Source organism: Haliotis cracherodii, unplaced genomic scaffold (assembly GCF_022045235.1).
Source record: "Haliotis cracherodii isolate W230 unplaced genomic scaffold, xgHalCrac1.p SCAF_2, whole genome shotgun sequence".
Classification (NCBI taxonomy): domain Eukaryota; kingdom Metazoa; phylum Mollusca; class Gastropoda; order Lepetellida; family Haliotidae; genus Haliotis; species Haliotis cracherodii.
The window spans coordinates 76783409-76803553 of record NW_027266275.1 but is presented as its reverse complement, the minus strand read 5'-3'; the positions used below and the strand labels follow the sequence as shown (position 1 = coordinate 76803553).

The 20145-nt window shown below is 39.0% G+C and overlaps 1 protein-coding gene across 2 annotated transcripts in view; it reads right to left on the bottom strand.

Moving 5' to 3' along the window:
• Positions 1 to 20145, bottom strand: part of LOC139468534 (short-chain dehydrogenase/reductase family 42E member 1-like) — a 334803-nt gene that overhangs the window by 136720 nt on the left and 177938 nt on the right. For both annotated transcript variants that reach the window (XM_071250570.1, XM_071250568.1), the window contains exon 4: positions 18476 to 18533. In XM_071250570.1, coding sequence (XP_071106671.1) covers positions 18476 to 18533 — 58 coding nt within the window. The remainder of the gene's footprint in view (positions 1 to 18475; positions 18534 to 20145) is intronic.

Below are 20145 nucleotides of genomic sequence, written 5' to 3'. Positions count from 1 at the left end.
ATAGAAAAAAGTAAAAAATTCCCATTATTCAATCAGTTCAGTTCAATTATACATTTTTCATCATTTTAAATGTATCTTTGAAAATTTGAAGTCCTGGTGAATTTTAGTTCTTTACGCTGCATTTGATTGTTTAGGTTTCTAATCCGTTTCTCAGTGCTATCCTCTCTAGCGCTAGAGTCCTGGAGACACACCTACCAATTTAGACTTAACCAATTTGTTAAAAAAGCTACACAACACTTTCCATAATCATAAGCAGAGTGCACTCAATGATTCAGACTACATGGTGAGCATGTGTTTAGGAATCATATAAAATAGTAATGATACAAGGTGTTTGCGAAAAGGTGAGCATATCCTGCATCCAAAGAGGCACCCATCACAAACACATGCAAATAAATGCAAGTAAATTTTCCTGAAAAACTGCAAAGCCAAAGAAGAGAGTGTACATTCAATTTCTTACGTCAATCGTATTATATGAGTGCATGAATGTTGTGCTATGCCAAACAGCAATATTCCAGCTATATCATAGAAGCCAGTTAATAAAACAGTGGTTGACAGCATGAGCATGACCCATGCTGATTAGCAAGATGAAGCAGGACCAGCCAGGTCACACCAGATCTTCATTGGTCAGCTAATGCTAAGCACGGGCCGCTGACATGGTCTAAAGGATAGAGCGTCTGCCCAGAGAGTGGAGAGTCGCTGGCTGCTTCATACCAAAAGATGTTAGATTTGTTTGATTGTTGTTCAAAACCCATAAACAACAAATTATATTGATGTGGTCTAACAACCAAATCTGAATTTCCTGTGAATGAGAAAAGTACAGACTACTTAAAATCAAGCATGTATGGCAGTCCACCACATGGAGAAAGCTGTTTGACTGTTTGAGCTGCTATGTTTGATCACGAATGAGCCTCTTCCTAAATGTTTGAAATCCTTCTTTTCCCATGTGTTATGTCAAATATATTACCCTAAAAAACAAAAGAGATCTTTAACTACCATATGGCCCGAGTCACACTCAGAAGAATGAACATTCTACAAATACTACTTATTTCAAATTGGTTTGATCATATTGTATCACTACTCACAGCAGTGGATAAAACCTGCAATTCCTCTCATGCTAAGCTTTGGCCTGAACAATAAAGCGGGTACATATTTACAAACCACCTGCACTTCAGAAATAAACCAATACATTCCTTCCATGTCTTCAGAACATGTGTACCGAGTCTGTACAAAACTCTTTAAACACTCTCCATAGTTTTGCTTCTGCTTTGATTATTTATAAAGTATCAAATGAGTTGTGATCATAGTCGACATACTGTGATGGTATATTGAACCAATTATATACAACATCCTTCCAAATCTTAAAAGCAGTTCTTTCAGTTTCTTTCAAATATCTCCATGTGTTTACCTGATTTCTTACTTAATGTGAATGTAGCAGACGACACCTGGCAGCCATCTTGAAAAAAGGCTTCCAAATAAACAAAGACAATCTGTTTTGTGCAGAACACAGCAATGTAAAGCATTGGTGGCAACATTCTAGCACTAGGTGGCGCTCTTGTTCACCAGGTGTGGAATCTATGATTGTGAACGTCTAAACATGTGCTCTTCACTCCTAAACACATACAGCTAACAACAATTTTACCATATGTCAGAGTAAGATACTCAAAAACTCCAAACATAATTTTCTTTATGAAAATTACGTAACACCACTATATTAACATATAAACAACAAACAAAACTGATGAACATGCAGTGCATCCTTCGTTCTTCTAAAATCATAACAGTTTGGTAGCATCAGAGAAGATACATCTTTGAAGAGAGGGCTTGAGCATATTGACAGTTGATTGATTCAAGTCATTCCAACACAACTATGTCAGCAAACTCAAATTTTATGATGTGCATTATTTAGCAGCAAAAGGCCCTGCGGGGACTGCAGGTTAAAATAGGTCCCCAACAACCTCTGCTGATCGTAAGAGGTGGACAAATATATCGGGTTGTCAGGCTCTGTAACTTGGTTGACTGCGTGTCATCGTACCCTGTGGATTGTTGGCCACAATATTGATAACTAGATTGTCTGTTCCAGACACAGCTATTTACAGGCATCCGTCATAGAGCTGGAATATTGTTGAGACTGGTGTTAAACAAACAAACAAACAAACAAACAAACAAACAAACACATCCGTCATTGTAAAATATTATATTATCAACTTGCAAAAAGTAAAAGATGTCATGTTATTTCACTTTGATCAAAGCATATGCATAGCATATTTATTAAAGCAGTATGTTTTCTGTACATATATATAAAGCCTTAGATCATTTAAACATCAGTTGAAATGTTAATCTATCAGTTCATCATGGTCCTACTCAATATTGATTTCAAAGTCTTTGATGGGCATCATTGGTTGTGTCCCAGTAACCATGTCCTGGGTCATCTGCATCTGCATTTGGCCACCAGGTGGCTGCACTGAAGTACTGAGGAATTCTTGGTTACATATGGCAGCCATTTGTTTCTTGCCACCTGAAAGTTCCACAACCAATCAGGGTGCCCAAATATGTCATAGAGGAGTGGTTCTTTATTTGTGAATTAAGCCCAAACAATCTCTCCCACCTACATCAACATTTAGCCTAGATCAGAGGGACATGAATGTATGTGCAAATAATTTCCACAACACGTCACATATACATCATAAATCATCCAAAAACATGGAATGTTAGAAAAACATGGCAACACATTTGCAGAGATGAAACAAAAAAAATGAAAACTTAAAGATATATTTCTTTCAAAACTGATTGCAGAACTAAAATTAGAATTAAACTGATAGTTTAAAGGGTTGTGATAAATAAAGGCAAAGACTTAGGATGACTATAACACACCGATTCAATGTGTGGGCCAGTGAGTTTGGTTTAATTCCATTTTGAACAATATTCAGTCTGTCATGGGGTGTCATGGGGTGTCATGGGGTGTCATAGAGTGTAATTGTGTTTCACGGGGTGTCAAGGTGTGTCATGGGGTGTCATGGGGTGTCAAGGTGTGTCATGGGGTGTCATGGTGTGTCAAGGTGTGTCATGGGGTGTCATGGGGTGTCAAGGTGTGTCATGGTGTGTCATGGTGTGTCATGGGGTGTCAAGGTGTGTCATGGGGTGTCATGGTGTGTCATGGGGTGTCATGGGGTGTCAAGGTGTGTCATGGGGTGTCAAGGTGTGTCATGGGGTGTCATGGGGTGTCAAGGTGTGTCATGGGGTTTCATGGGGTGCCATGGGGTGTCATGGTGTGTCATGGGGTGCCATGGGATGTCATGTGTGTCATGGAATGTCATTAAGCTTAATCTGCAGAGTTTGAACCCCAGATCAGTCTGTACAGAGAATTGAGCCACCAAGGTTAATAACTTTTGTTTCCGGCTGATTGGCTAGTTCCCACCTACTGTTACTTTGTTTCAATTGTTTAGCAATGTGATGACCGATGTCATATCAGTGCATACTCCCAGATAACAGAACATGACATCCTCCATTGTTACTGGTGTTACAGAAGATGTTTTAGGATACAGTATCAACAACAGGTTCATTTTGAGCTGCACAATGTTTCAATTGCAATCAGGGGGCACGGGTGGCCCAGTCTTCTAAGGCGCCGCGATTTGCTGTGCAGAGTTGCGTCCCATGGGCACGCCAGAAACCTATGATTGTCGGTTCGAATCCCGGTTCACCCCGATTATGTTTCTAGGTTTGTCAGCACCATACCCGTGCTCGTAGGTTTCACCGAAGTGGTCAACGTCTGAGACCCACATCACTTCAGGCTTTCCTCCCACATTAAGTGAGTTTGATTTTACGCCGCTTTTAGCAATATTCCAGCAATATCACGGCGGGGGACACCAGAAATGGGCTTCACACATTGTACCCATGTCGGGAATCAAACCCGGGATTTCAGCGTGACGAGGGAACGCTTTAACCACCAGACTACCCGACCGCCCCCCCACATTAAGCTGACACGCTGTGATATAACTGGAATAATGTTAAAAGCGGCGCTAAACCCAACTCACTCACTCACTCACTCATTTGCAATCAGGAAACACACCCTTACTTATGCAAAGGCTGTGACCAAAGATAGGTAAACCCACTTGCAACTCAGAACTAGGTATAAAATGTCCCTTGTGAATCAATTGCGAAAATCCCATTGGATAAGGCTAAGGCCAGATAATGCTCAATTACTTATAGCTTTGTATTCTCTATGCCAGTAAAGTCTTGCTGCATTGTGTATTAAGAAAATATTTCATCAACATCATTCATCATTTTGTCACAACTCAAATTTCCTTTGAGTCATTTTGAGACTGTATGGGTTGAAAAGCTTGCCAAACGAAACTTCAAGTCCACTTGAGACCTAATCAGAGGCCAGCGAGAGGACTCAGAGTTGCAGCTGATGTAATGATACCTCACTGGAGAGATGCTAAAACAGGCATGAGAAGATAAAACACAGCCTGACTGACATACAAGTTCCACACAAACACACACCCTTTGACTAGAGAATCTGACATCCTATTCACAAACACAACGTCCCAATATTCTTTACATCTACTTTTTCAAGAATTATAAAACCAGTTATTTGACCAATGTACCAGATCTAAGAATATTGATCATTCAAAAATATGTGACAGGGGATCTTTAACAAGGTGATGGGAATTTGGAACTCTTACAGAAAATAATTGTGTTCTTTGATGAATGACAGCTTACTGTGATGAAATTATTCTGTTAAGCTCCTCCGACAATCAAATAAAATCAGGAAAAAAATCTAGCAAAATGAAGGATTTTCCATAACACCTTCCCATGTTGCCCTGGCTTTAGACCTAAGGCAATAAGTATATTGTATGAACCTAAATCCTCGCTAAGACGTACTTATTATCAGAACGCAGTGCAATTAATTCAATTACCACGACAGGAGTAGCCAACAATTCTCAGAGGGAATTGGAATTGAGACAAGTGTTAGTGCAATGGCTGCATATGTTACACCTAAAGGATTCCACAATTGGTATCCGGGACATCAATATTTCCAATTTCCCAATCCCTGCTATACATATGATTGCACTGTTCCTAACAGACCTAAGCCTTTGTACAGGGTTGGCACAATCATCTTGGAGATTTTCTGATGCAAGGAGAAACAATCAGGGTGATTATTGCAGAAAATTAGTTCATGGTGAGGTCAACTTTTGTTAATTCCACCATGGCCAAATGTATATTGGGTTAAATAAATACAGGTATTCTAATATGGAAGTTTATTTTTCTTCCACTGTTCTTTGATAATTTTGAGATCAAAGAGAATATATGGATTGAACATAACATAACTTTTGTAAATAATGTATGATTTCCTGTGAATTCATTTTTTCAAGATTATATTGTGTACTAAAATAGTATAACTGTATTGATTATTTTCCCACAAGCCAAACTTTTCTTACATCACAATCTGCACAATATCACTAATAGTTTCTATTTCCAAACATTCAAGTGTATATATAGAGAATCTCACCCGAGTGTCTTTTGATATCAAATATATCAACATGAGTTGATAAAAGTTGGAAAACTCTGAGTCTTGCCGAGGATTTTTTTCCACTTTTATCAACGAGTGTTGATATATTTGATATCAAAAGACACTCGGGTGAGATTTTATTTATCATCCAACATCATTCTTCCAAGTTTTTCAGTTTGTAGACAGTAATAAGCAGTGTCTTACGTGTTAAAAGTACTACTAACAGCTCCAGCAGCAGAGCCATTAGTGATGTCATTTGATTGTGACGTCATGGAAACCAATGACGTCACAATGGTCTGCAATGCATTGTGATGCAATTTCATTGCAGCGATATCTACAGTGTAGATATCGCTTGATCTCACCCAAGCGATATCTCCGGTGGGAGCCAGTTTTGGATGATAAATACTTTTAAAGGTTTTAAAGGCCAATAAAGAGGAAGTGAATTTGAAAATATCTGTTTTGTTGTATGTGTTGCATTTACACGTTATTTTAAATATAATATGTCAATACAAGGGAATAATTAGTCTCTATTATCGGATTATCTGGCGAACAGATTCCATTGAACATAAACAACATATAGTGGTGCAAACTGTATGAATCAAATCACTGAAAATCAGTGATGACACCAGGTGTTCGTGAAAAGGGTAAGAATGTCCTGCCCTACAGGTAGCACCCGCCACTCACACAATTTGCATAAATCTGCATAAAAAATTGTCAAATTCTAATCAACACATATTAAAACAAAATTTGGGAAGTACACAAGTTAAAGTGCAAAAAAGAAGAAGTGACATCTAATATTTTATTTATATCTAATTTAGGAACTAAACATGTTACGATTATGTTATAGGACCATTAAAGTGTCAAGTAAAGTCACAAAAGCCACAAAAGGGTCAAGGGAGACAAATATCTATATTCATCCATGTCTCAAGTTTGTTGAAAAATTGATTGCTTCATTGTCAGAATGCATGGTTGATTAATCCTGTTCTAAACAAACACAAGTGCTCCCTTGAAACTTCTCATGCTGGTGATTTGAATGAAACTTTAATCAGCAGAACACCCACCAGAGCATGGAGGTATTTCTATCCCCCATAGAGAATTGTAGGTTTTACCAAGGTCCTCATATATCAGAAATTAATTTACAATGAATTTGCCCTGCATGGTAAAAGCTTTGCATTGTACTAGTAATTCTCAACTGACTTGTCCACGCTCCTTGTAAGTGACCAGTTCTCATGTCTCTTGCATGAGGCTGTGTTTGTTGTCCAGGAGTGTATTGTCCTGGTAATCATGGTACAGGGTGATATATGTTTGAGATGTCAGTTTTCATGGTGTTCTCTGAATCACATTGCAGGACATTAATTATGGACAGCCTCAAGCCTGACTTACCATGCAGATTTCTACACCAAGCCATATCCAGATCACAGATACCTTGTCAATTTCACATCATCTGATTTACACATGGTTCGCGCCAGCTCAACGCAGGGCATTGTATGTTCACTGATGTGTTTCTAAAAGAAAAATACACTAACACATTTAAATCGGTATTTTCTCAGGTTAATTCAGAAGGCTTCGCCTGTAAATTGCAATGATTGGCTCAGACTGCCATAATAATAGCTGAGAGGCAAAATCTTGTGTCATAATTTGATCAAATGTAACACAAGTTGTGATGCAATTTACACACATCCATGAGTAAAAGGTGTTCTCAAAACACGGAAATTAGTTAATAAGACCATTAAATAGCACCATGAGCCCACACTGTAGCTCACCTGTATCTGTCCATACTTTATTTTAGTGTTTTATTCCAAGCGACATCCGAACACCTAGACATCTGGAGGACACTCCAATTTTGACACATCAGTGACAAAAATGACGTCCGATGTAATACCCTATTTTGAAATGTACCATATGTTCTGGGTTTTTTTCCGAACAATTGACTTACCTTTGCATGTGTTTGTCTTAAGGATATGGAAAGGCTTTTGTCACTTTTATTTAGTATCTTATTCCAAGTAATTGATTTAAATCAATTTCACCCAAAGGTTAACATGCCCTTGCACGTTAACCTGACATTTGAACTGATCCAGAATGGCTGTGTAATGTATCTGAATCACGACTGCCATCATAAAAAGGGTATCAAAATGCTGAGTCCAGGCAAATGTCAGTGCCTTACAGGTATATATAATCTTTGCAATACAGTGCCAATGACAGTTGATTAGCTAATTAGTGTCAATAGAATCAGCACAGAAAAACTTGGCATCACAGACAATATCATTTCAGAAGCAATGTTGAACTCATTTTGGCCTTCGTGCAGGTGAGCTAAAACATGGGACTAGAAATACCAATGACCATTGCTTCAACAATATCTATCGCTAGGACAACTGACATTCTGTCTGTCTGTCTGACAACTGACATTCTTAGTGGCTATTGAGGTCATTTTTACTATTGTACGAGTATTGCGATAGTTCAAACACTGCTGCAATGTAGGTACAAATACTGCAACACTTAAAACGCTATTGCATTATAACCATAAATTTTGCCGAATTGAAACAGTTTGATCAGTTTGTTTATTTGTTGTTTGACGGTGCACTCAGAAATATCCAAGCCATATGACGGCGGTCAGTAAATAATCAGGTCTGGATCGGACAATTCAGTGATCATAAGCGTCGATCTATGAAATTGGGATACAATGACATGTATTAACTAAGTCAGCTAGCCTGACCACCCAATCCAGTTAGTCACCTCTTATGAAAAGCATCAAAGATAGGCTTCCTTACATTATTTGACCAAGCTGACCTCAACTGCCTGACCTCAATCACCTCTTACAACAAGCATAGTCGCCTTTAATGGCAAGAATGGGTTGCTGAAGACCTATTCTCCCATGGGTCCCAAACGGTCCCCACGGGTCCCCACGGGTCCCCAGACTCAGTAGGCAGCGGGGGAAGGTAGGAGTTGAGGGAGGTACATCAGTCTATTGTATGACATAAAGTCATGAATGGATATCCACATGTGCATTTTACATCAAAACAAAACAGTATTTCAAAACTCTTTATAAATTCATCAATACAATTTATAGTGTAGCTTGACGTTTTCGTTTATTATTCATATTTCAACGTGTCACCTACGTTTTTCCATTGGTTCAATAATTTGATCGATCATTATGTCCCTAAGTGACCTTGACCATGACCTCGTGATTCCAGATATGGTTCTCCCCATTTTGAGACCAAGGTGTAGACCCGTTTCAATGAGACTCCGTGTCCACAACACATAAGGTAATGGTAGAAGTTAATGATGTTGTATTGATCATCATATGATCTATGATGAGGTGCGACTGTAACAAAGTGCGGGATAGTGTGTCAGATGTGCATTGACTGTGAACATAGATGTTCTTATTGCACCCACAGGGCTCTCCACAACTTATAACATTATTCATTTCATGAGAACTTAACGAAAGGTCAACGATGGCTTCTGATTTAAATATGAGTAAGTAGAGATATAGATATTTTTCTTTAATGACAAATTTAACTAAGGTTGAAAAATATGTTATTGAAAGAAACTTGTTAAAAAATGCAACTTTTTTTAAAGGTATGATTTGTTTTGAGGAGCAACACATTACCGTTTCAGACCTACATTGTAACTATGTGTATTGAATTATCCCTAAACTCGTCACCTCACTCTCACCTTGACCTTATTCATTTAACAAACCACAGACACAGACAGACAGACAGACAGACAGACACACAGACACAGATACAGACAGACACACAATCTGAATCCTTCTCAAACACAACTTCAGTAACAGGTATTTATGCAATATTGTTGACTTTCATCAGTGAATTGCCTGCCAGCATACAGGGCTCTTCAATTTTATTCAACAACAGCCAACATTCATGAACAACCTTCAGATAAGAAAAAGCCATGTTAGATTTGTACATTTGCCTTCAAGTGTACCCTACATGCATGTAATCCAGGTAATCGCCAGCTATAATCCATCAAACACACGTTCTAAACCACCTGGCCAGAACCTAATCCACATCCACCTGCATCAAGCTCAACCAGATTCCTTCAAACACACAAAACCTTACAAGATTCCCTGACTTGCTGTGCCTCAGGTTTGCCAGGCCTCACCTAGCAGCAGAATACTTTTACAGCGCCTCTGCAACCCACACTAACATATGAGCATCAAATAATAAATATGAATGGCTTCAAATTCCATTCCAATCTAATCATTTTCCTGCCTTCAGGTGGTTCTGCAAGCTTTGGTAGTCTTGGTGGTTTGTCTAATGTGGGGACCTGTGCTTGTTCAATGAAGCCTGGGCATTGTTGCTGCGACATTTATCTGGCTGTAGGAACGCTTTGATCATGAGCTCACTACTCTAATGTGCGACTGAAGTGGAGGGATAAGCACTCCAAAATGCCTATTGAGAATATGGCAGGATTTCCTTTAAGTAAAAAATGGTACGGGGAGTTATCTGCCCCTTGTGGCAGCTAAACGTGAAGTGAAGAGAATTAATCAACTAAGAGTGTGTGTCGTTTCTATCTTATTTTAACAACCTTCCTTTGATTCTTTCATTGACGACTAATGTCCTGGATACATAGTCCAGAGTGCCGTTGTACAAAACAACCTCAGCACTACCACAGTCGTAAGTCTACGAAAGGTATGGGAGTTACGATCACATTTGCACTAAGATCGCTTTGTACAACAGCACCAAGGACCCCGTTTCACAAAGCAATCATAGTGCTAAGGTGATGGTAATGCCCATATCGTAACATCGGCTTACGATCATCGTAGAACTAGGATCACGTTGTGGAACAGGCTCCAGGTCAGTGATAGTAGAATACGACTAAAATGAAAATTAGATGGCTACAATGATTAGTATGGATACATAATGTACTTGTACCATGACCTGACCAGGAATACCAAATTCCATCTTGACCTAGATGATGTTGTGTGCTACTGACGATGGATCAATGCTGATGCTTCTGAAGGAGCAGTAAGGGATGTCACATCAAACTTCATGATGTCAATTTCTTAAGGTTTTTACAAGATGGTGACTGACCAATTAGGGAGATTAATTAACGAGTAATGATGAAGTCTCCTTGGGAACATCGATCTTAATTGGTAACTCAATAAATATATGGTACAATAATGAGACCTACACAGCTTTATCATTACTTGTTAAAGAATGTAGCTATCTCATTGTAAAGGTACCATGACAAAATCCATACAAGACGGCTCGTTACACCCTGTACACCCTGCAAGTGACACACACAACTGATTATCTTCTACATAAATAACAATCACAAAACTCTTTCCGCAATCATAGAAAAATCTTGTGTGTTCAGTCTTCACTACAAAAAAATATCGAAAAAAAATTATGATCTCTAAATATTTTGTTCAGTATATTTTCACATTTGCCTTCTTGTACTACGAAGTCATGTGTTTAACACACAGGTAGAAGTAAAAAACAACACCCTTTTACAATTACAATGTTCGGTTTGAATAACACATCGTATTTTTAAACCCCTTTCCACCGTAGGCCTTATCTCTGCTTGTGACCTGTATTCTTCGCTGGGAGAAACTAACAGCTTCTAAAGAAAGTTAGCCAATGCTATATGTCAATTCTTGACACAAAATATTGGCTGTCCACGGTGATGGCACATAGCCATTATGTTATACATCTTGTTCCATTACATAGTCAGGTTCAAATGGCAAATCCTCATCAAAAAGACAAAGTTCCATAAAGAATGGACTGTGGTAAAAATGTTATCAATTTGCCTGCAACTATAAGCTGGTGCAAAATGTGCAGTCTTTACCTAACCCAGCACTTCGTCCAGCTTCTAAACTCTTAAGCCTATTGATTTGCAGATCTATTTGTTCCCATTTACAAAACAACTTTAACTAGAAGATTAAGAAGTTGAGTTCCCACTCCCTGTGGATTTGAACCAGGAAAGTCAAGCTGGTGATTGATGGCTTTGTACAAAATGTTACCTTTTTAGGTAACCTCCCTTGAGGGGCAATTAGTAAACTGAAAACTTGCTTTGTGCTGTTTTAGACCTATATACCTGCTTGGGCCAGTTTAATCCTCTCATCTCATTTGATCCGATTTAGCTTAATTCTGCTTTCTAGGCTTTCCTATGACATGACCACTGTTCCTGTTTTGTCCTTGTGAATGAGTTGGAGTCTTGTCACATTCCGAGTTATTGGGTGACTGAGAGCATGAGAATGAAGGTATGAGCTCAGCCAGGTCACTGAGCCTGACCACCCTATCCCCTGACCAGTCCAGACATTATTGCCGAGTGGATTATTGCTGAGTGTAGCCTTAAACAACAAACAAACTAAATATTTCTTTGTAACCTTCACCTTCCGAAACATGGATAGTCTCGATCTAAAGTTGTCAACGTTCACATTGTGATTCAGCCATAGTGGCCATCTGATCCCCTTAATGACAAATCTACAACAGCCAAACTGAGGGTCACCAAATAGAAAAAATGAAATGATGGTGACTCCCTATAATGCAACGATGTCGGAGTTATTGGGTTATTTTTGTAATCAAATAGCAACAATTATCATTCTTTCTAATAATTTATTTGTTTGTTGTTTAATGCCGCACTCAGCAATATTCCAGCTATATGACAGCGGTCTGTAAATAATCAAGTCTGGACCAGACAATACAGTGATTGACATCATGAGCATCAATTCACGCAATAGGGATCGATGACATGCATCAACCAATTGGGCAAGCCGGACCACCCGATCCTGTAAATCGCCTCTTACAACAAGCGTAGTCACCTTTTACAGCAAGCATGGGTTGCTGAAGACATAATGAATTGCATCATCATATAAAAAATTCTTTTCCTAAAATCATTGTAATGCCAAGCCCAGTTCTCTGAAGGAATGTTAAACTTGCACTGTCTACTCATGTCGACACATATGATAAATATCAAAAGTCAAGAATGTTTTTGACTCTCACAGCATGAATCAAGTCAGTGTGCAATTCCCCATCTATTTCCAGACTTTCTGATTCATATATGGAATGAAAATGGCTGATGGTCATTAGGCAGCACAAAGTTTTCCTCCAGTTATTGAGCTCCATGATGCAATGCTTTTAGGCGAGACGGCGCTAATTAACCCTTTTCATGCTAGTGTTATCTGGCACAGACTGAAGCTCCTTATGAACATGTTACAGGGTCAAGGACACGATACCACTACCATGAATTATCAAGAATGGTGGCATTTTATTTCTTGATTCTTCGAGATGAAATGATCAATCAGACAATATTTGTGATGCAGACAATTTATGACCAGGAAATGGGCCAGGTTAGGAGTTAATGACACAGCAAAAGCATGGATAAATGTTGAATATATCGGCAAGCTTCATTGGCAGATTAATGAAGTGAAAATTTACATGAGCTCGAAAATACTATACCAGAACAGGCAGACCTTTTGTGAACTCATTCTAACAAAGCATTTTATAGTAAGTCATTTGAATCATTGTCTGAAAACAATAATGGACATGCAAACATTGGTTGAATATCATATAACTTTCTTATATCCAACTACAGATATGAGTCTCTTTAGTTAATTTGTATCTTTATACATACTACTCAAGAACAGTTAAGAACAACCTGATTTTTTCATCTTTCATATTACTGTATGTCATCGTATCCCATTGGGTGGATCGATGCTCATGTCAATCATTGGATTGTCTGGTCCAGACTCAATTATTAAACAGACCACAGTCATGTAGCTGGAATATTGATGAGTATGGCGTTAAACAAAAAAAAACCCAAAAATAATCATATTACTATAGTTAATCTGTCATGCCATGACACAGTTATGATAGTAATATGAAAGAATCAGGTGGTCCTTAACCTGTTTGAGTAGTATATCACAAAAAGATCATATTTTTAATTATTTGAAATTGAGATATGGTAAAAAAATGTAAAGAATCTAAATTTATATTTTGTGCGTCAAATAGTCTAGAGATGAATAAAAATGACACTTCGAGCAGATTGGGACAGTGGTCGTCTGAAAGGACGATGTGGGTATCTGTACAGTAACATTATTGTTTGGGTCATCTACATAAACCATCAACTGCATAAACACTGGCTTCATGACATACATGTATGTCCAATGCAACATGACTATAGAGTCCTCAAGTTCAGTTTTTTGGCATACGAGATCATAGATTATCTGACGATGTAAATGACAACTTGCTATTCCACACACAAAAATGCATGGGTAATATTTAACAATAATGGATACAAAAAGGAAATGAATGAAAGCCAAATATGATTTTTTCAAAACAAAATTGTCATGTTTGCAATGATAAACCCCATACCAGCATCACCCATAGGGGTACTTGCTTGCATCATATATCCATGCAAGTTTTGAATGCAGATGCTGAATAAATTAAGTTTTTCTACAGATCACACCATGACATAAACTCAGTAATCACATCCAGAAACTAGATATCTCAGGCAGACTTTCAGAGAGAAGATGTTCATTCTTATCTCTCAGGAAAAACATGAGTGAGTGAGTGAGTGAGTGAGAGAGTTGGGTTTAACGCCGCTTTTAACATTATTCCAGTTATATCACGGCTTGTCAGCTTAATGTGGGAGGAAAGCCTGAAGTGATGCATGTCTCAGGCGTTTACCACTTCGGTGAAACCCACAAGCGTGGGTATCTCACTGACAAACCTAAAAAACATAATCGGGGCGAACAGGGATTCGAACCAACAATCATCGGTTTCTGGCATGCCCAAAGGACGCAACTCTGCACAGCGAATCGTGGCGCCTTAGATGACTGGGCCACCCGTGCCGCCAGGAAAAACATGAAGAAACATTTCATGCTCGTTCCTTTCTCCACTATTCTTTGTTTTATAGTTTTCAAATAAAACTCATAGATTTGTATAAGCACCTAACAGCATAGACGGCCTCTGTGTTCTTGTGGTAGAGCATCCACCCAGAGAGCAGAAGGTTCGAGGTTCAATCCCTGGCTGCGTCCCACCAAAAGACGTTAAAAGATGGTACTTGTTGTTACCCCACCTGGTGCTCGGCATTAAGGGACTAAAACGAAGACTGGTTGGCTCAGAGTCAGTATACTGTGTCTGAGTGGGGTGTCCATGTTAAACTGGTTGGCTCAGAGTCAGTATACTGTGTCTGAGTAGGGTGTCCATGTTAAACTGGTCAGCTCGGAGTCAGTATACTGTGTCTGAGTAGGGTGTCCATGGTAAACTGGTCAGCTCTGAGTTAGTATACTGTGTCTGAGTGGGGTATTTATAAACTTCAGCATGGTATTGCCATGGGCTAGCACTATAATATCAGCATCAGTCACGACTAGTACAAGCAGCCACACACACACACAATTGCATGCATGTCGCTATATAAATGCAATAATCTTGGACGCGACGTAACACCCCATATCACCTCACCTCACCTCACCTCACCTCACCTCACCCACCTAACTTAGTATACATGGACCAAAAATGGATACCACTGTCCACACAGATGTACCACACATACACACAGCTGTAATAATTAGATCCCAAACAAATATTCTATTCTCAGTTACACTGCCACATATACTATCTGGGGTTAAAGTCACCTCAGCTGATTCCATGAATATTCCATTTCCTGTCTTTTAATGACATAGTACCATAGACATAACAACAGTGCAGGATATTCTTTCAGTCCAGTGACAAAATGTTCTTGGAATACCGCAGACCCCATAAAAGAAATCTCATCATTATCCTCTTTAATCAAAAGATTTGGACACAAAATGCTACCTCAACAAAACATCATAGCCTCTTAGTCCATTAAAACTTTCGCAAATTGGCATAATAGCTCCTTCGTTTGTAGCTACATAAAATGCCAAAGCCTTAAACAACATCAAAGCGTCGTAGAACGCAGACTGAAACGGATGAACAAACGTGTGTGATCGCTTCCCATAATTCCCTCCCATTTATGAATACATCCAGACATATTAATCATATTTGTGCACATCTTTCAAGTGGAGGGATGGTCCTGTCACAAACAGTATGTCTTTGTCTGGTGGGCAATGAGAGACGATGGCCCATGACTTGCTAGCAGCTTTTGTATTCGCTTGTTGGCCATTTCACACTCTTTGTAATCCGCCTTAGTGAGATCAGATTTTCTGAACAATTTTATGGTACACTGAAAATGTAGAAATAATTGTCCATCCATCAGCCGGACTAACCAGAATGTAAAGATGGCTGATTGTATGGAGGTATTTCAGGCAGTGGAGATGACATCAGTAGAAAATCGCAACAGAACAATATTTTGTTGCTTAGGCGGATCCAGACTGGGGATCCAAAGGGTCCAGACCTACCCCCACTTTTTGAAACCAAATGTAGAATGATATAGGCAGTAAAATTGACTGAGAGGATTTTGATATTTTGGACCCCTTCCCTTAAAAATGCTGGATCTGCCTTTGCGTTGGATGGGAACTCAAGATATTCAAGAGGGAATAGGTTGTTGGCTGAACCAAAAATCTTTGAGGACATATTTAAGTAATGAAGTTTGAGTGCACATATTTCATAAAACACATCCTTAAAAATATTCATGATCCCTAACTTTTTTTGTTCAGTATATAAATTTCCCCACTATTGAATCAAGAGTGATTATTGTAAAGATTATTCTCCAGCCTTGATGTTTTCGAAATAAAAATGTCCTTGACCTGAAAATTTCACTCGTCAACTAACAGATACAGCCTCAACATATGTTGATAATCAAATATGCATTGATGTGCCAATATGAAGCCATAAGCTTTATTATTCACCCTGACAAGAACCTCCCTTATATTTCCATTCTATCACCAAAGTTAAGCTACTACTCAAAACATCCCACTCCAACACAACACGACTCAAATTGAAAACACACACACCAAAATAGCCAATCAGTCATATGAAATTAGAAAACATTTTCCTAAACTGAAATATCCACTATGAAACTTTACACATCCAAAATAGAAACGAACACGACCCAATACGTCTCACATGCCTGCCGCCAACCAACCCTGCCAGACGTCTCCCGCGACAACAGATCTTTTTTAAGGCTCCGGGATTACATGGAAGCTCTTGAAGACTCCTGACTGTCAGGTAGGCTTGGTCCCCCCTCAGAGTGGGCCCAGTAATGAAGATGAAATGCGTTACCCTCGAGACCAACATTACATAAGATCAGGGGGATTCCGTCACTGCTTTTAATGATGTCTCGATCAGGTCTGTTCACGGGGACAAGCACAAGAGCCAAACGAACTCGGATACGGAGCTTCTCTTACCACGCCACTCTTCAGCTTGACATACACTTGAATATATCTTAGACGCCTGTCACAATTATTGACCATTTTGTGAAGCAACTTTTAATAATTTTTAGATTGATTTTGATTTTTTTGTAACTGAAGTGGAGGGAGTTTCGAAGTGCTGTCATCTTTCCATTAAAGATGTGGTGCAATGGGCAGTTGGTACGGCAGGTGCTTGTTAGGCTGGTTTGATTCCCAATATGGGTATTGATTAGAAATTCATGAAATTCCCAAAGGATGTACGTAAAATTGTTAAAAACACATTTCAAACTAAACACTCTTTTTATATGAAAATCTATACATACGTCTCCATGCCCCTAAGACTCCTGAAGTATTTATGAAGTCTCAATCCTTGCATCTTAACTCTTGTAGCATAAGAGAACTATCTGCAGACTACACACAATCATTTATACTGGAAAAAAACCTTATTGACTCAAGCATACACAAATAGTTTTTTTTATGCTCAAATCATAAACTGAGCTATGCCATGTTTCCATTAAATCAAATAACATGAGATTTCTTTAGTGGATTTCCATAAAAAAACACTGACGTATTTATGTGAGTATTTATGTCTACTCAGATAACCATACAATCTATCATTGTGAGAAATCAGTCAAGTCCTTTATCGATATTGCAGTTGAAACTATGAAAACAGGACTCTATCTTGCCACGCTTCACAAGACTGCTATCTAAGAAACCCATTAAGTGAAGATATGTCTGTCTGATAACATACAACGAGTTGAATGACAATTATGGTGACCCACCAATGTCATATTCTATCAACATAAACTTGACACAAAATAAAAACAACACTTTATCATGTATGAATTGTATAAAAAAATACAGATTTATTTTGTGGAATATAAAAAAACCCACAATCATATCTCTAAAAGTTCAAGAAAACACATAAATACACCAAGTGATGTAGCCCATGATCACCGATTCACCCTACAGATCCAGTGAACTATATTTTGCTGACTAAAGTGGATCTTGATTAAATCAACTGCTACGATTCTTGACCTTAAATCGCGTTAATTGGGCACGCATCTTGCAGACATCTTCAGCAAAGTGTGGGCTTCTAAAAGACCCCGCTCAATCGGACAGACACAAGAGAAGGAATTCCACGACAAAACCCTCTGCGAGCATGGAGACTCTGTATGCAGTGCTTGTACTACTTTCACACGGAATGGTAATGCAATTTCCTTCCTCTCTGCTGACCTTTCATTGGTACTCAACTCCACCGATATTCTGGGAATCCTCTCTTCCCTATTTCGTTTTGTCCATTTACAACATATTTCAATTATCTACATGCAATCTACATTTTTTTTAAATCTTTAAAAAGTTTAAAATAAATTCATAGAAAATCAATGTCGATTAAAACAGTGTCATAGATTATATGACATTAATATGAAGACACTTCTTGTGCAATAGAAGGTAGAGGAATATGTGGGAATACGAGTACCAGTATCTATCATGAAATACCATTTGGTCTGAAAGGATGACCTTTAAGCATTAAAAAAATAATAAAATACAGAATGTTAAACCGAAAAAGAATGTCTTATCTCAGAGAGCATCTAATCCCCTGGAAAAGATGAAGTACCGATGAAGTACACCATGAGGAAGTTGTCCCTGGACTCCACAGAATAACATACCTTTCACAACATTCTCAGTTCCTCCGATGTTAACTTCTTGGATGAGCTTCCTGTTCAACTGAAACAGGAAAATTAATTACTTTTACCCTGAACAATAAATAAATGCATTGAATATTTTGAACACGAACGTTTTCTTCCATTCAAATCCCTTAGTATGTAGAGTGAGGAATGTTGTTAACACAGCAGTAAGCAGCAGACCCAGCTAAATCATATCAGCCTGTCAAGTCTGGAAAGGCAAACCAGTGATTGAAAGCATGAGCAAGTCATGAGCCTGATAACCCCTTCTCATTTAGTCACCTCTTGCAACCAATGATGGAGTGGTTGGAGCCTTTCTTCACAATCAGACTACAAGGGCTGTGTGTCACTGTGTTGTACAATCAGACCACAAGGGCTGTGTGTCACTGTGTTGTACAATCAGACTACAAGGGCTGTGTGTCACCGTGTTGCACAATCAGACTACAAGGGCCGTGTGTCACTGTGTTGTACAATCAGACTACAAGGGCTGTGTGTCACTGTGTTGTACAATCAGACTACAAGGGCTGTGTGTCACTGTGTTGTACAATCAGACCACAAGGGATGTGTGTCACTGTGTTGTACAATCAGACTACAAGGGCTGTGTGTCACCGTGTTGCACAATCAGACTACAAGGGCCGTGTGTCACTGTGTTGTACAATCAGACTACAAGGGCTGTGTGTCACTGTGTTGTACAATCAGACTACAAGGGCTGTGTGTCACTGTGTTGTACAATCAGACCACAAGGGATGTGTGTCACTGTGTTGTACAATCAGACTACAAGGGCTGTGTGTCACCGTGTTGTACAATCAGACTACAAGGGCCGTGTGTCACTGTGTTGTACAATCAGACTACAAGGGCTGTGTGTCACTGTGTTGTACAATCAGACTACAAGGGCTGTGTGTCACTGTGTTGTACAATCAGACTACAAGGGCTGTGTGTCACTGTGTTGTACAATCAGACTACAAGGGCTGTGTGTTACTGTGTTGTACAATCAGACTACAAGGGCCTTTTGTCACTGTGTTGTACAATCAGACTACAAGGGCTGTGTGTTACCGTGTTGTACAATCAGACTACAAGGGCCTTGTGTTACTGTGTTGTACAATCAGACTACAAGGGCCTTGTGTCACTGTGTTGTACAATCAGACTACAAGGGCTGTGTGTCACTGTGTTGTACAATCAGACTACCATCAGTTTCAATGTTCATCAATGTGTGGCCAGTTGTCATGATGGCTATCTGTTCATGAATCCAGCAGATCCTAGCAGCTCACAACCTCTCATACAAGGAAATGGCAAAGATAAGAGTGAAATGGGGCTTTATGAATGTTGTGTCCCAGATTATTGCATTTTTATAGTAATGTGCATGCATACATGTGTTTGTGGCTGCTTGTACTAGTCAAGACTGATGCCAATTCTATATTGCTAGCCTACTGATATGAAATGACGCAGTTTAACATAAATTTCTGACAATTCTGACACAATATACTGACTCTGAGCCCTCCTTGAACAGTCCTTGTTTTAACTCCATAATGCCGAGCGCCAGGCAGGGTAACAACAAGTATCATCTTTAAATGTTTTTTGGTCGCAACTGGGGATCAAACCCGGACTTTCCACTCTCAGAGCGAACACTGTACCACAACACCACAGAGGTGGCTGAG